Source organism: Panicum hallii, chromosome 8 (assembly GCF_002211085.1).
Source record: "Panicum hallii strain FIL2 chromosome 8, PHallii_v3.1, whole genome shotgun sequence".
NCBI classification, from domain to species: domain Eukaryota; kingdom Viridiplantae; phylum Streptophyta; class Magnoliopsida; order Poales; family Poaceae; genus Panicum; species Panicum hallii.
In genome coordinates this window covers 39,618,990-39,634,319 of record NC_038049.1, presented here as the reverse complement: position 1 = coordinate 39,634,319, position 15,330 = coordinate 39,618,990, and the positions used below count along the sequence as shown (strand labels likewise).

The 15,330-nt window shown below is 43.1% G+C and overlaps 2 protein-coding genes across 4 annotated transcripts; both read right to left on the bottom strand.

The window, feature by feature from the left end:
• Nucleotides 1–2,649: 2,649 nt before the first annotated feature.
• On the bottom strand, nt 2,650–14,919 carry LOC112903805 (receptor kinase-like protein Xa21). Its single transcript, XM_025973005.1, has 4 exons — nt 13,920–14,919; nt 12,724–13,015; nt 3,420–4,666; nt 2,650–3,226 (listed from the first exon to the last, which is right to left on the bottom strand). Exons 1-4 carry the CDS (start codon nt 14,917–14,919, stop codon nt 2,865–2,867), a joined length of 2,901 nt encoding a protein of 966 aa, XP_025828790.1. The 3' UTR covers nt 2,650–2,864.
• LOC112902532 (receptor kinase-like protein Xa21) lies at nt 8,418–12,692 on the bottom strand. Of its 3 annotated transcripts, none has more exons than XM_025971652.1 (3): nt 10,756–12,692; nt 9,250–10,359; nt 8,418–9,034 (listed from the first exon to the last, which is right to left on the bottom strand). In XM_025971652.1, the coding sequence occupies exons 1-3, from the start codon at nt 11,999–12,001 to the stop codon at nt 8,655–8,657; spliced, it is 2,736 nt and encodes a 911-aa protein (XP_025827437.1). In that variant the 5' UTR covers nt 12,002–12,692; the 3' UTR covers nt 8,418–8,654. The 3 variants fall into 3 exon arrangements, with proteins under 3 accessions (XP_025827437.1, XP_025827436.1, XP_025827438.1); XM_025971651.1 differs by having other exon boundaries at nt 9,250–12,027; nt 12,110–12,692; XM_025971653.1 differs by having other exon boundaries at nt 9,250–11,384; nt 11,521–11,657.
• Nucleotides 14,920–15,330: the final 411 nt, after the last annotated feature.

Here is a 15,330-nt window from a genome sequence, read left to right as displayed (position 1 = left end):
CTCTCTGTCTCTTGATTAAGCCAATGCAAAAAGAGAGATTTTCCTAATCTAATCGCGCATTAGCCGATCCGTATAGCTATCATGTTGAGCTCATTTTTGAATATCGGGCAAGGATAAAGGAGGTGCAAAGGGGAAATCCCTGGTAATCAGTTGCTGGTGACAGCATGGAATGTTTATCCAAAGCTTTATGACGGTGGAGGCGGCAGAAGTTGCAGCGTCTTTGGAGGCGTTCAGCTAGCAGTAGAATGGGTGTGGAATCTATAATTACCCAATCTGATTGCCTGAACATTGCCAAGGCGCTGCAAGCTCCGGTAGAGGGCAGAGCTTCTTTCTCCAAGGCCGTGAAGGAGTTGGAGGCGCTGCAAGCTCGAAGAAGTTGGCAGCAGCAAAATTGGAAAGAGAGTGTAATAGTGTAGCTCTCGAACAATTAGCTGTGCTGCCAAAACGTATGGTACGGAGTGGTGTATGGCCTGAGAGCAGGTGCCCCCCAGATTGTATTATTGAGCTCTTAAGACTCGATTGCAATCCCTTTTATGACTAATAAAAGCACTATATGTTCTATTATCTAAAAAAATGAAAGCACTATTTTCTAAAAAAAAAGTAAGATTTACATTGAAATTGCCATGCTGCCATTATGAAAATAAACTAAAGGAAACATAAATCTTCATAGAAATTGCTCACATTTGTCATTGTGAAAAAGTTAAGACGTCACAGTGATATCCTCATTTATATATCTTTTCTTTATCGGTATAAGTAAACGTTGGCAATTATCCTCTACCATGCATCTTTTTCTTATTGTCTCAGGATCCAGAGTTGGATGGTACAATTGATTAGAACAAGGTGCATACATACTATTCCCTCTACATGATTTCAAAATAAAAGATTGCAGGTGGGTGCTTACAAATCGGACGTTCTGTTGGCGGACGAGTGGCGCCTCGTGCTGCTGCACCACCAACCTCATATATTAAATGACCTTGAGCAATGACCAACTGCTGCACTACCCTGGCTCAACGTAGTGACATCAAAAGGCGATTTGAAATGAGTAGGAACTATTAGATACTTAAATTGATGATGGTGACCTCCGCCAATGATGGGTAACCTCAAAGATTTGATGGTACAATAGATTAGAACAAGGTACGGTGCATGTTTCCAACGCAAATCACTCCGTTTAACCATTTGATGGTACCATAGATTACAATAAAAAGGTGGGTATTTACAAATCGGTTGTTTCCGTGGTTCGCTGGCTGGCTGGTGGCACGAGACTTGCCGCTCCCCACCACTCATGATGATCTTGAGCAAGCTTACTCCAGGCTCAACGTACTTAGTAATAAGACACTAAAATTGATCTCTTTTTATATGTATGTACTCCACCCACCCACAAATATAAGTACTTTCGAAAATACAAAAATATATAAATTTTATCTAGAATATATTTTTCTAGAAGCTTCAAAGGAAAATTTCTTATAATTTTTTTCAACGGAAAGTTTTCTTAAATACTTTCCATAAGATGTTTTGGGAAAATACAATAAAAAGGTAGAAGATGAAAATTAAAATAGTACGGGCTCTAGCGTCTCGAGCTCAACCATCCTCCCATTCATGGCATCGTGCGCTGGCCCCCTACCTAGCGGCACCAAGCTCCTCCACACTCAACTCCCTGCCTTGGCACCGAGCTGCTCCGTGCTGAGTGCTGGGGCACCAGCTCTTCCCTATAGATGTTAGAGAATGGGAAAGATAAAACATAGATACAGATGTGTGAACATGAGGATGAGAAGCTCATATTGAAGGAATAAGGGTTGCTAGTAGAGAAAGGGTGGTCCGGCACATTATGCACTTGCAACTCTCTGAATGCTTATGTGCACAACTTGAATCCCACACTTGTTTGAATTCGAGAGATTGTTAGGTCGCCAAATTAGGCGAAATTGGAATTAAAGTTTTGGAATTTGCATGAGGAAAAAGGATTACCCTTCAAAACCTACTCATTACTAACCCTGACATCGTCTAGTAAAGTCTCAGTCCTTCTCACAAAAGAAAAAATGCCTACTCCTACAACCTTAAATTTTCACAACTTTGTGCTCTACCATTTGGATGGACTTATATATATATACTGCTTGGAGGATAAGATGCGAAAAAAAATCTTTCAGTAAAATGTTATTGCGAATAAAATTCTCAGTATTTATTTTGAGGAATTTCTTAGTCTAAAGTTGCCTTAAAAATTATGAACTTGATTTCAGATGTGAACTGCTGTCCACGCACAACAGAAATTTGAGAGATAAGAGAACTTTTTTTTCGTCCAGTTATAATGTGTGTTGTGATAGACTTATCTTTCCATTTTAAATTCATGATTTTAGACGTGTACACACAAATTTATATGGCCTTCATTAGTTTTGGTAGGTGCTCCCGTTGATTTCTCTGCATGCATGTCTCAGTTTAGGACGGTAGCAAGCACTTTAAACTTTCCTTTTATTTTTCACGTATTTTTCGGAACGATTCATTGATCTTTTTAATAAATGGTTAGGATTGCATAAGGATTCAAGATTCAACTTTTCCAGTTTAAAAGAAAAAGTTTCAACTTGTCCCAAATTTCTGCAAAATGGATTCAGTTCTTTCCGGCGGTATAGTGCTCCCAGACAAAGTTTAACATAGAAAAATCAAACAGGTATTCCATATATGTGGTATTTGACAAAATATCTTAAGACAATTGCAATTCACCCCATAAACACAGGAAGAAGCAGGTATAATGCTGGCACATCATAAAGCATGCACACAACTGCATGATTATTCCGGATAAGAAGTGGAGATTCATGTTGCCTTAACGAACCATCTGTTATCCAACAATTATCCCAGCTGACTGAACTGCGAAGCATCTAAATACGGATTGAAGATTTGATGGCAACCAGCTCCTTGATGATATCTCCAGTTGGCATCCTACTGGTGGGCATTTCCTCAGAGCATGACAGCCCAAGCCTAAGTAGTGAAATCAGGGCCTCAATCTTTCTATTGTGTGAAGCATTTGCATCATTAGCTTCATTCTTGAGGCTCAAGGACAGACGCATGTCAACCACGTCCATTCGTCCTGTTTGTAGGGCCATCTCGACGTATTCACGAAGGCTCATTCCTTGTGTGAAGATGTTATCAGTGGGCCTCTTCCCAGTCACCATTTCTAACACAATAATTCCATAACTGTAAATGTCCCCTTCTGTTGATACCACATTTCCAGCACCATACTCTGTTACAATAAATGTTTGGAAACATAAGATATCTGAGAATGTACATAGTCCTAAGTTTAAGATACAGCTGTAATATTATGACAGAAAAGCAAAGGTTGGCAGGCGGCATAGGATAAAAATTGAAGAAGTAATGAACAAAAAAGGCAAACAAACATAGCATAAACATAGGCATGACAAAAACAGTTAGCTAACCTGGGGCAGCGTAACCAATTGTCCCTCTGACTCCCATTGAGCTTGTTGACTGTTGGACAGTGGAGCTTCCGTCAATAATAATCTTGGCCAGCCCAAAGTCTCCAACATGGGCTACCATATCAGCATCCAAGAGTACATTGCTTGGCTTAAGGTCACAGTGTCTAATAGGTGTTGGGCCATCACAATGAAGATAATCCAATGCGTATGCCACATCTAGAAGTATGCTCACTCTTTCTATGAGAGTCAAGAACCTTTGGGCTGTTTGGTCATTGGCTTCAGGATGTAGCCAACCATCTAAACTCCGATTAGGCATAAAGTCATACACAATTGCTTTGAAGTCATTTCCTCTGGCATCAATGCTTGCACAAGCTGTAACTACCTTGACGAGATTCCGGTGTCGCATGTTTCGCAGTGCTTCACATTCAGCTATGAAACTTCTGAGTGCCCCAGGAGTTTCAAGCTTTAGTACCTTAACAGCAACAAGATCTTTGCATTCTCCATCTTGACCATCTAACTCTCCTTTGTATACAGACCCAAATGATCCAGAGCCCAGAAAATTGGTAGGAGAGAAATCATCTGTTGCTTTCACCAACTGGGAGTACGAGATCAATGGGTGGCCTTGCATGATTGTTGTTGAAGGGGTTTTTGTTTTGCTTCTCTTGCACCAGGATATAAGAATGTAGAGTGATGAAAGGATGACCAGTGTTGCGACAAGAGAAATAACAATGGGCACAATCACAAGTTTTTGTTTTTTCTTTGGTCGTTGTATCGAACAAGGAGGCAAATGTAGACCAGTTATTCCATTGCAAAGTTTACCATTGCCTTCGACAGAGACTCCAGAAGCATTTGCAAAAACACCTACAGTTGGCACTTCTCCGAAAAAGTTGTTGAATGATAAGTTCAGAGAATAGAGCAATGTAAGGTCCCCTAGGAACTTGGGTATTGGACCTGACAAATTGTTGCGTGAAAGATCAAGAGTTTCAAGACCTTTGATCTGTCCCAGGGATGATGGGATGCTACCAGTTATGAAGTTATTCTGGAGATAGAGATTCTGGAGGCGTTGGCATTCACCAATGGTACTAGGAATTTCACCTGATAATTTGTTATATTCTGCATGAAAAATTATAATACTTTCCAAATTTCCAATCTCTAAAGGTATTGAGCCCTCCAAGTTGTTATGTGATAGATCCAAACCATTAGAGAGAGTGGAAATGTTGAATACCTCACTAGGAATTTGGCCTGCAAAACTGTTACTAGCTAGGCTTAGTGATAATAAGCTTGTAAGATTTCCAACAACGCTCGGTATGCTACCGCTAAAAGCATTTGATCTGAGATTTAGCATATTTAGTGCTGTAAGATTTCCTAATGCCAGTGGGATCGGCCCACCAAGTTTGTTGTTTGCAACAGAGAGGATTTGCAGATTTTGAAGCCTGCCAAGGGAAGAGGGAAGATATCCTGTGAAATAGTTGTTATCAAGGTCAAGAGCTTGTAAGTTGACGAGGTTGTCAATATCTTTAGGTATGGCTCCTGAAATTTTGTTCGTGTCAAAGTAGAGAGCCGCCATGGTGGCGGACAGATTGGAAAGTGAATCCGGAAGCACTCCTCCAAGGTTACAACTACTCAACTCCAACTGACTAAACTCAGAACAATTGGTCAATGCAGTTATGAATTTCCAATCGTCAGGTTCTTTAGCTTCAAGCATAGTATCGGAAAGCCCTAGAATTTTCAGATGTTTTAAGGCTCCGATCTCTGGAGGAATGAGGCCGCTTAAGGGGTTAGCACCAAGCTGAGCCAACCACAGACTGGAAGCGTTGCCAATTGACACGGGGATACTCCCATGAAACTGGTTGTGGTCCGTTCCTATAATCTCGAGATTGGGAAAAGAACTGAATGCATTTGGAGGAAGGCTTCCGTTTAAATTATTCTGTTGTACAGTGAATGCTGTTAGAGAAGAAATGTTCCAAATAGAATTGGGGATCAGGCCACTAAAATTGTTAAATCCCAGAGTTAGCCTATATAAACTGGACAACCGGCCTAAAGATGAAGGTATCGCCCCAGATAGCTTGTTGTAGTCGAGGCCGAGAACCATGAGGTTTGAGAGATTGCCTAACGCAGGCGGTACCTCACCAGAGAACTGATTGACTCTCAAATTCAGTATCTTCAGTAAGGGCAGATTTGCCAAAGATGCAGGGATCTCCCCTGAGAAGCCATTTTTCTCAACATTCAAAAGCAGAAGTTTTTTCAAGCTGGCACCTATCTCAGTAGGGAACTGACCTTGCAGTCGGTTATCACTTAGGTGAAGCATTCTGAGGTTGCTGCATCCTACCAGAGGCACAGGAAAGGCACCTTGAAGAGAGTTTGTGCTCAGGTTAAGCACCAGAAGCCTGCTGAGACGACCGAGCTCCGGAGGTATCTGCCTGACGAGGTTGTTGTCGTGCAGGTCCAGAATCTTGAGAAAGGATAGGTTGCCAAGTACTGGTGAGAGGCGCCCAGATAGGTTAGAAGAGCCCAACCTTAATGAGGTGACCCTCTCAGGGTGGCGACGGCTGCAAACGACCCCTGGCCAGCTGCAGTAGTGGCTGGACGAGTTCCATGATGCTAATGAGCCTGCAGAAGCGAACATTGACTTGAAGGAGAGTAACGTAAGCTCATCAGCTGTGACATTGCTGCTCCCTGGAGACACCAGAGCATAGGAACAGAAGAGCAACAATGAGAAGCAGAACAATGCTATAGCTCCTGTTGTCATGGTCATGAGGAAGTGGCTACAAATGCGTATGCGCTAGCGCACTCTCAACACCGATGTGATTCATACTTATATCCTACGCCTGAATCAGAGAGTAGCATTGCCAAGTCTCTTAGCCGCCAGCCGCTTTAATCAGTCAACATTCATGATCTTCCTTTTTTATCGCTACGAAGCGTTGATCAAATTAGCCTACATACATTCCAATCGGCAGAAGTCTCCACAGCCGCCATCTCTCCTATGTGCCCTGGTCCGACCCACTGTTTCATGCTGCAACCATAGCAGCATTGGCCGTAGTGCAATGGTCCCTTGTCCAAATCCTGGTGCTTGATTGCTTGAATTTCTTGGAATCTTTCTTGTCTAAATCCTGGTGCTTGATTGCTTGAATTTCTTAGAATCTTTCTTCCCTGGGAAGAAAGGATGAATTGATAGATTTTCTTGAATATATACCATATTCGAGAATCAAAAGGATAAGTACATACAGTTATTTTTCATTGGCTCATGCATACAGACTAAGATACTGGAGATTGTTCTAAACGAGTCAGAGAGGGAGGACACTATGAAGGCATGCCATTTAATGAAGGTGGTGATCATGGAGCTTTTCACCAAGAATGGATGAATATTTTATCATAAGCCATCTGATTGATTGCACATATAGTCTTTGTTTCCATTTATTTATCCCATTCAACTATCATGGACCTGAATGATGCAATCAGCCCCAACTACTTTTCCTTTATCTAAAAAAACAATATTGAGATGACAAATGTTATATTATACTATAGTCACCATCAATGAATCACACCACTAGAGCTAATTATATGACAAATTGGTATGCATGGGACCAGAGACTGCCCACCAGCTGCCTACCTGTTAGGCATGTTGCATTCAGTTTGGGCAATCAGAAGTACACTTTTGGATATGATGGTATATGCAATTTGCCCGCCATCCATTTTCTATTTGGCTGGTATGTATACCCATTTTCAACTTGTCAAGAACATCATGTTTAGATGGTTTCAACTTAAAAAAATCACTTTGGATGGATTATTCATGAAATTAACCAAGATTAGAACATGGGAGCGTGGATAGGCCTTTTCAGTTACCTGTATTGCTAACTGCATGGTAAGGTCCTGTTCTGAGTTCCCGTTCACAGGATATCACAAATTTACTACAGAGATCTTTTAAAATTCCCACGTCTAAACAATGCCTAAAGTCTGATTCAGCTCCATGTGAACAAATATACAGACACACAAATTTCCGACGGCACCAGAACATTGTATATACAAGCACATTATCTCAATTCATAAAGTTAGCACAGTCCATTCAATTCGTTATGGTTGTGCATAAATGATGTAGTCTTTGGGAAAAAAAACATAACACTTCTCCATTGCAGGTTATCTTTTTTATTATACACTGGCTTCGTACGTGGCTATCTTACAGAAGCCAGCTTCACATGACTTGGTTGTTGCGGCATCACTACGATTGGCCAATGAGTTTTTTATCTCGGCACATGAGTGGTGGTCTAGTTTACAAATTGATTATTATTAAATTGTTTGGAACATATTTTTTATATTCAGTCTATGTGCATCTCTCGCTATGCAGAGGTCGGAAGTGTAATTTCAAAGCTTTATATCAACTCAATGTTATGCTCTTGAAAATTAATAAAGCTTCCTTACGAAAAAAGAGAAAATTTCCTATTTGATACGGGTAAAAATTGAGGCTTCCTTATTTGATACTAAACATTTTCAACTTCTCTATTTAACACTAATCGGGTTTAACTTTTATTCCCTATTTGACACTTCCATCTATTACATCAGTTAATTCACACAAACAATAACATGTGGAATCTCTCCTGAACTCCCATCCCTGTGGATCTTTAGCTTCAAGTAATGTTCTTTTCTGAACGACACAGCAGATAAACTCAAGAAAGAAGAGAAGAGGACACATACCAGGAGTGACCAGCGACAACCACAAATCAAGAAATGAACGCGTGAACCACTCAGGTAAACGGTAGAAGCCACTTGGAGGTGGAGAGATGGTTCTGCAGGCAAAATCCAATAGGATGGAGGATGGAGGATGGTGCAGAACTGCAGATTGCTGGGGCACAGTCTGCCTTGTTTTTTCCAATTTCAAGTGCAGACTGCAGACACAAATGTTGAAGAAATTGAAGCCTGGGGCTGAGGCGAGGTTAGAAACAAGATTGCTGCAGGATCTATACTGATTCCAGTAAAACCCCAAACAAATTAGTGTGAAACTCTTGCTTCAACCTCGAAAGCAGCTTCTTTTTGCCTAGAATACACATGCATATATGCATTACATTAAGAAGGAAAACATAGAGTTTATATGATGCGAGGTGCCAAAAGTGCAAACACTAAGACCACAAAGCCACCTAAGCCCTTTGCTCCGGCTTTGATCCAGACTCCATAGGACGACTTCGTCACGGATCAGCAGCAGGTTATTCTACGGCCGTGCAGCATCCATGAATGGAGCACCTTGCTTCATGATGTTATTGTTCCCTGCATGAGAGATTCTTTTATGTCGTGCAGTTCCTTCATGACTTCTCCAGTTGACATTCTACTCGAAGGCGTTTCATGAGAGCAGGAAACTCCAAGCCGGAGCAGTGAAATCAGGCTATCAATCTTAGCTTCGGGTGAAAAGATACAGGCAGTCTGAAGCCCATTCTCCAGTCCCATAGAGAGATGGGTGTCAACAACATCCAGCACTCTACCTTGTAGACCAAGGGCAACATACTCACGAAGGCTCAGTCCTCTAGTGAAGTTGCTATCAGTGGGTCTCTTCCCAGTCATCATTTCCAACACAAGAATTCCGTAGCTGTAGATGTCTCCATGCGTTGATGCCATGTTTCCAGCACCATACTCTGTTTTCATAAAATGTTTGCAAAACTTAAGACCTTTTCATGACAATTGTACAGTTCAAACTTTTAAGGCTAAGTCACATATTATAGGGGAAAAAGTTGCAACACCTCTAGAAGCTTCTGTAGCTGCGAAATTTAATTTGTCTGATAAAGGACTAGGGAGAAAAAAAAAAAGGCAAGGAGCTAAAAGATAGAGAAGAATAAATGTGAAGACTAACCTGGGGCAGCATAACCAATTGTGCCTCTAACTCCCACAGAGCTCATTGACTGGTGGAAAATGGTGCTGTTCTCATATAGAATCTTAGCTAGTCCAAAATCTCCTACATGTGCTACCATATCAGCATCCAAGAGAACATTACTTGACTTTAGATCACAATGTATAACAGGTGCCGGACCATGACAGTGAAGATAATCCAATGCAAAAGCCACATCGAGTAGTATGCTAACCCTCTCTAGCAGAGTCAAGAACTGATGTTCCATTTGCCCATTTGTGTCAGGATGTAGCCAACTTTCTAAACTCCCACTGGGCATGAAATCATACACAATTGCTTTGAAGTCATTCCCACTATAATCAATGCTCAAGCAAGCTGTAACTATCTTGACAAGATTTCGATGTCTCATGTTTCGCAGTGCTTCACATTCAGCAACAAAGCTCTTCACTGCCCCAGGAGTTTGAAGTTTCAGCACCTTCACAGCAACAAGATTTGTGCTTTCTCCCACATGACCTTCTAATTTTCCTTTGTAGACGGACCCAAAGGTCCCAGAGCCCAACAAATTGGTTGCCGAGAAACCATCAGTTGCTTTTACCAACTGCGAATAAGAGACTAATGGGTGGCCTTGCATAAATGTTGTTGATGGCGCTGTTGTTTTCTTCCTCTTGTGCCAAGTTAGAAGCATATAGACTGATGCAAGGATCAAACCGGTTGCAACAAGAGAAATAACAATAGGAATCACGGAAAGCATGTGCTTTTTCTTTGGTACATCTGAGGGACATGAAGGCAAATGCAGATCAAGTATGCCTCCACAAAGTTTGCTATTGCCTTGGATAGAGATGGCAGAAGAATTTGCGAAGACACCAATTGTTGGTAATTCCCCAGAAAAGCTATTGAATGAAAGGTTTAGATAATCAAGAACTCTAAAGGTACCAAAGAATGTGGGTATTTTGCCTGACAGGTTATTGCTTGAGAGGTCAACGATTTGCAGACTTTTCAGTTGACCCAGGAGCGATGGGATACCTCCACTGAACATGTTATTTTGAAGATAGAGGTTCTGGAGAACTTGGCATTCGCCAAGGCTGCTTGGGATTTCACCTGACAATTTGTTCAATGCTGCACGAAATTCAACAAGATTTATCAATTTTCCAATTTCTTCTGGAATTGATCCCTCCAGATTATTATCAGATACATCCAAAATAAGAGAGAGAGTGTGAATATTGAATATTTCAGTTGGAATGGGACCTGTAAAATTATTACTTCCAAGACCTAGTCCCACCAATTTTGTCAGGTTTCCTATTGTGCTTGGTATCATACCACTGAAGCTATTCCCTACAAGCTCCAACTGATTCAATTCTGTAAGATTTCCAATGGCCATTGGTATCAACCCACTCATTTTGTTGAGTGCTACAGAGAACGTATGCAAGTTTTTAAGCTTGCTAAAGGAAGATGGAAGAGAACCTGTGAAAGAGTTGAATCGGAGGTCCAGAAATTGTAAATTTATGAGGTTACCTATATCTCTTGGTATGCTTCCCGAGATTGCATTGTGTGAAAGAGAGATGAATCGTAGAGAAGTTGAAAGATTGGAGAGTGATTCAGGAAGTGCTCCACCAAACTTGCAGCTACCCAGTAGCAAAAATTCTAACTGCGAGGAATTCGCTAATGCTGTCAGGAACTCCCAGTCCTTTGGCTCTTTAGCTTCAAGTAAATTTCCAGAGAGTTGGAGCCAATTGATATATCCTAAATTCCCAACCTCCAAAGGAACAGTGCCACTGAAAAAATTATTGCTGAGCTGAAGTACATTTATCTTGGAAGCATTATATATGGAGGGAGGGATAGATCCACGAAGTTGGTTATTGCTCAGTATTAAGGACTCCAGACGGTGAAGAGCATTGAATGCACCTGGAGGTATTGTTCCACTCAGCTGGTTGTTTAAGACAGAGAACGCTGTTAGAGAGGACATGTTCCAAATTGAATCAGGGATCGATCCACTTAAGTTATTATTCTCCAAGCTGATCCAAGATAAACTGGGCAACAAGCCCAAAGATGAAGGGATAGCTCCCGATAACATGTTCCCTTCAAGATCAAGCTCCTGGAGGCTGGTGAGATTGCCAAAAGTAGGTGGCATGGCACCTGATAATCTGTTTTCATACAATGACAAGAATCTGAGCGACTGCATGTCAGTCAGGTACCGAGGGATCTCTCCAGACAAACCATTTTTATGAAGGCGCAAATTAATCAGATCCTTCAGGGAACCTAGCTCAGCTGGAATCTCACCTTGGAGTTTGTTACTGCTCAGGTCCAGCACCTTGAGGTTGGTGCATCCTCCCATGGCTGCAGGAATGCTTCCTTGGAGAAAATTTGTGCTCAAGTTCAGACCCTGGAGCCTGCCGAGATGACCGAGCTCCGCCGGTACCTGCCCAACAAGCTGGTTGTTGCGAAGGTCCAGTTTCTGGAGAAATGACAGATTTCCCAGGAAAGGTGAGATGTGCCCTGACAGGTTGAAGGAACCCAAGCGTAGGGCAACAACCCTGTCAGGGTGCCGACGGCCGCAAACAACTCCCGGCCAGCTGCAGTAATGGCCAGACTTGTTCCAGGAAGCCAACACGCTGGATGGGCTTGAAGACAGCATGGACTTGAAGGAGAGGAGAGCGAGCTCGTCTTGAGCCGTGGCATTGCCACTGATGCCTGAGGGGACCTGAGCATGTGAGCAGATGCACAGCAACGAGAAGCAGAAGAACAAAGTTACTCCTCCCATGAGGATCAGTAGCCACAAGACCTGAACTGAATACAGCTAGGTGTTTAGACAGATGTAAAGTTGGAAGCAATGGTATGATGGATCGGATGAGCAGTGTCATAGACTCACATGGGCTACTTATGAACACACGGTTCTTGCACCTTCACTACTAAAGGATTGCAAGTTGAGTGTGAAACTGCTCCCTCTTTTGGCCTGTTCCTGTACCCATAGCCACAACTGATGCTTGCGCACACTGGAAACCATGCTGAAACCAGGAATTTGTTGGCCTCTGGTCGGCCAGCCACCACCCCAGTCCTTGATTACTGCGTGTTCATTAGCTCATTGATCATCGTCGTTGTCTACATATGCTCGAGTGCTTATTATATGGCAAATTGGCATGTGGCTGACACAGCCAGCTACTTGATAAAAGACGTCACATTTCTGTACCGCACATTTCAGCGCTGACTCCTTGGGATCGGGATGGAGATCTCAGATCTGTTCTTTCCTCTACAAAGAATCATTTGGTCCTTGTAATCATTGGTCGGCACTAACCTCACTATCGACATCTCGCGACTAGTTGGTCAAAATCCTACTGCCGGCGTCCAGATTGTAGAGGCGAAAAAATAATTCTGATGCAGTGAGCAGTGATCTTCAGAGCACCACATGGATTCGTACGAACAAGCAATCGGAAGATCAACAAGATGAAATGCAGTAAGGCAGTGGCTCGAAGTCTGGGTGCTCACCGTCGATCCCACCATCTTCGCCAACAAGCACGAGATCCGGCGGGCGGCCCTGTGGCCTCCTTCACGGATGCTCCCCAATCAGCCGCTTCTAGGCGGCGGACGGCGCCGTCCACGAGCACATCACGCTCGCCCAGCCACCACGGCCAGCGGAGTTCGCGGCGGTGGGCGGAGCCGCGGTGGCGTCTGCGGCGGCGAGTTTGCTGGGGCCAGGCCAGGACGAGGAAGCGGAACAGGAGAGGCTGAGAGCGGTGTCTGACAGGTGCGGTCCACCTTTCAGTGAACCAAACTTGCTCTCCGTAAAAAAGAATAAAGTGTGTGGTTTCACTAAGCTTGATTGATACTTTAACTCGTACTGATTGGCTTCGTTTGTCTTCAAAAAACGTTTCAATAGTAAAGTTTTCAAAAACTGATTATAAGTGTATTAACAGTGTAAACTTGGGTTTTGATGAGATCAAAAAATTAATAGTTTAAACAAAATGGGGGTGCAGGTGTGACCGCGTAGAGGTGGTACACGGTTACAGTATTTCTCTACCATAGTTGTTTACTATTTCATTTATTAAAAGAAGTAGATGCAATAGACACAGATGACACGATCTGTGTTGTAAATTCTTATAATCTTATTTATGGGCCGCTACTTGCTTAAAACTGTGCACATCTAGTTTCTTTAAAAAAGTATAATCTATCTATTGATTATTTAGAGTTATTCGATCCTTTTTTTGTTTCTTATTTTCTAATGTTTTATTTGTAGTAGCACAAAACTAAAGTGCAAAATGATAATTTAAATAAATAATTGTTGCAACGATGAGCAATAAAACACTAGCAACATGGCAAGAAAAATATAAATAACTCTACAAAGAGCTCTAGTAGGTACATTGTACTTTTAGAAAAAAAAATTGTAACCGCCCACCAGCCACTCACTCACATTTTGCAGAGGACCTCGCTAATATGAGAAGCATTACAATTTTACAGCTGAAAGCAGGGATAATAGTATGAAAAAGAATAGGCTTAAAAACAGATTCCCTCACAATCTTCTTCAATTCCCTCAGGGAGGGGATTAATAAATGAACAAGTGATCCAGTGAAAAGACTAGTTTCTCCTTTCAATCACTGGATTGCTTCTGTAAGAAGAGCACTTACTTTTCTTATAGAATCGGAATCACAAAGAACTCTACCAAACTGAAGTTAAAGAACCCGGACCTTCATCAATTTCGTGGCTCTCAATTCCCGGCCAGTCTTTATCATCACTGCCGTAGTCTGGGGCAGGACCCCAGTAACTACAGTTCTTGTCATCCAGAGGAAACCCGAAAATCTCAAGATGAATGAAGAGCTCCCTCGACAGGAGAACCCGCCATGCGTAGGTGCAGGACCCTGTGAGCGTGACTCTCTTGAGCACGCCTCGTAGATTCTTTAGCCCAGACAACTCTAGTGACGAGACACGGCGACCGTGGATCTTCAAAACGTCAAGGTTCGGCAGCACTTTCTGGTGAAACCTGACGTTCCTTAGCTTGCCGTCGCATGTAATCTTGAGGACGCGGAGCGCCGCCAAAACTTTTCCTCCAAAATGTAGCTTGCCATCTTGGTACTCCTCGAAACAGAGGTGCAGGAATTGCAGCCACAGGTCTGGGCCCGAAGAACTTGGGCGCGCAACACACGGAAGTGCTCGGACTGCTCCTTGGTGGTGTTGATGGGGTCCACGGATGCTGCTGGGCTTGCGACGATCGACCATGCCATCATCTGCATCACTGGATGATGGAATGATTGTGCCCGCGCGAACATACTGCAGCTTCCGTAGCTTGATGATAGTCGATGGCAGCACGGCTACTCTAGTGTTTCTGACATCAAGAGTCTGGAGATGAAGTAGGCCACCCAAGGAATACGGCAGGCAGGAGACATCACTGCATCCCCTCAGCGAGAGGAACTTGAGGCGAGGTAGCAGCTTCATTATCTGATCAACGGATATATCTGTTACGCCCTCTGCATCCTCCAGATCCAGCACCCGGAGTAGCCTCAGCTTCTCAGAGATGAAGAATGGCTCCCATTCACCAAAGATGGTCAGTGACCGAAGCCTTAACAAGTCGATGCTCTCAAACACATTACGGTCTCTGTCCCAGCTTTTCTGAATGGTGAGGTGCCGTCCCGTGCGTTGCGAGTTGATGCTGCAACACCCCTCCAGTGCAAAGACAAGGTTCTCCTCCATTGACCGTGAGATGATGTGTACTCACGGAAGAAGCCATTGACTTGGCACGAGGGCGTCACCAAGAAGAAGGCCGTGCAGGTGGTTGGCTCATCAGGCACCTGAATCATGCTCAACTTGACGAGCTTGGAGAAGAACTGCTCCCCATTCTCCTCTGCAGTGCTATCCTTGGTGTCCCTGGAGTAGCCCTCCGCGTTCCACCTCCTCACAAGACGCTTTCGCCGGATGTCATGGTCGGCGGGGAAGATCAACAGGTAGAAGATGCATGGCTTAAGAAAATCTGGGCAGGTATGGAAGTAGGAATGCACCCAAGCAAATAGGCCCTGTAAATTACGGAACGCTCGGTTGGTTTCCAGTTCCTGCATAAATCCATCACACAGGTTCCTCCATCCGCTTGAGACCAATAAATTCTTT

Excerpts from the sequence above, each read along its gene's own strand:
- LOC112903805 (XM_025973005.1), bottom strand. The coding sequence starts at position 14,919 with ATGGAGGAGAACCTTGTCTTTGCACTGGAGGGGTGTTGCAGCATCAAC. Across the intron at positions 13,016-13,919 it reads GAGCCACGAAATTGATGAAG|AGCAAGTTTGGTTCACTGAA; the intron begins GTCCGGGTTCTT and ends TTTTTTACGGAG. Across the intron at positions 3,227-3,419 it reads AATTGGTTACGCTGCCCCAG|AGTATGGTGCTGGAAATGTG; the intron begins GTTAGCTAACTG and ends TTATTGTAACAG.
- LOC112902532 (XM_025971651.1), bottom strand. The coding sequence starts at position 12,001 with ATGGGAGGAGTAACTTTGTTCTTCTGCTTCTCGTTGCTGTGCATCTGC. Across the intron at positions 9,035-9,249 it reads AATTGGTTATGCTGCCCCAG|AGTATGGTGCTGGAAACATG; the intron begins GTTAGTCTTCAC and ends TTATGAAAACAG.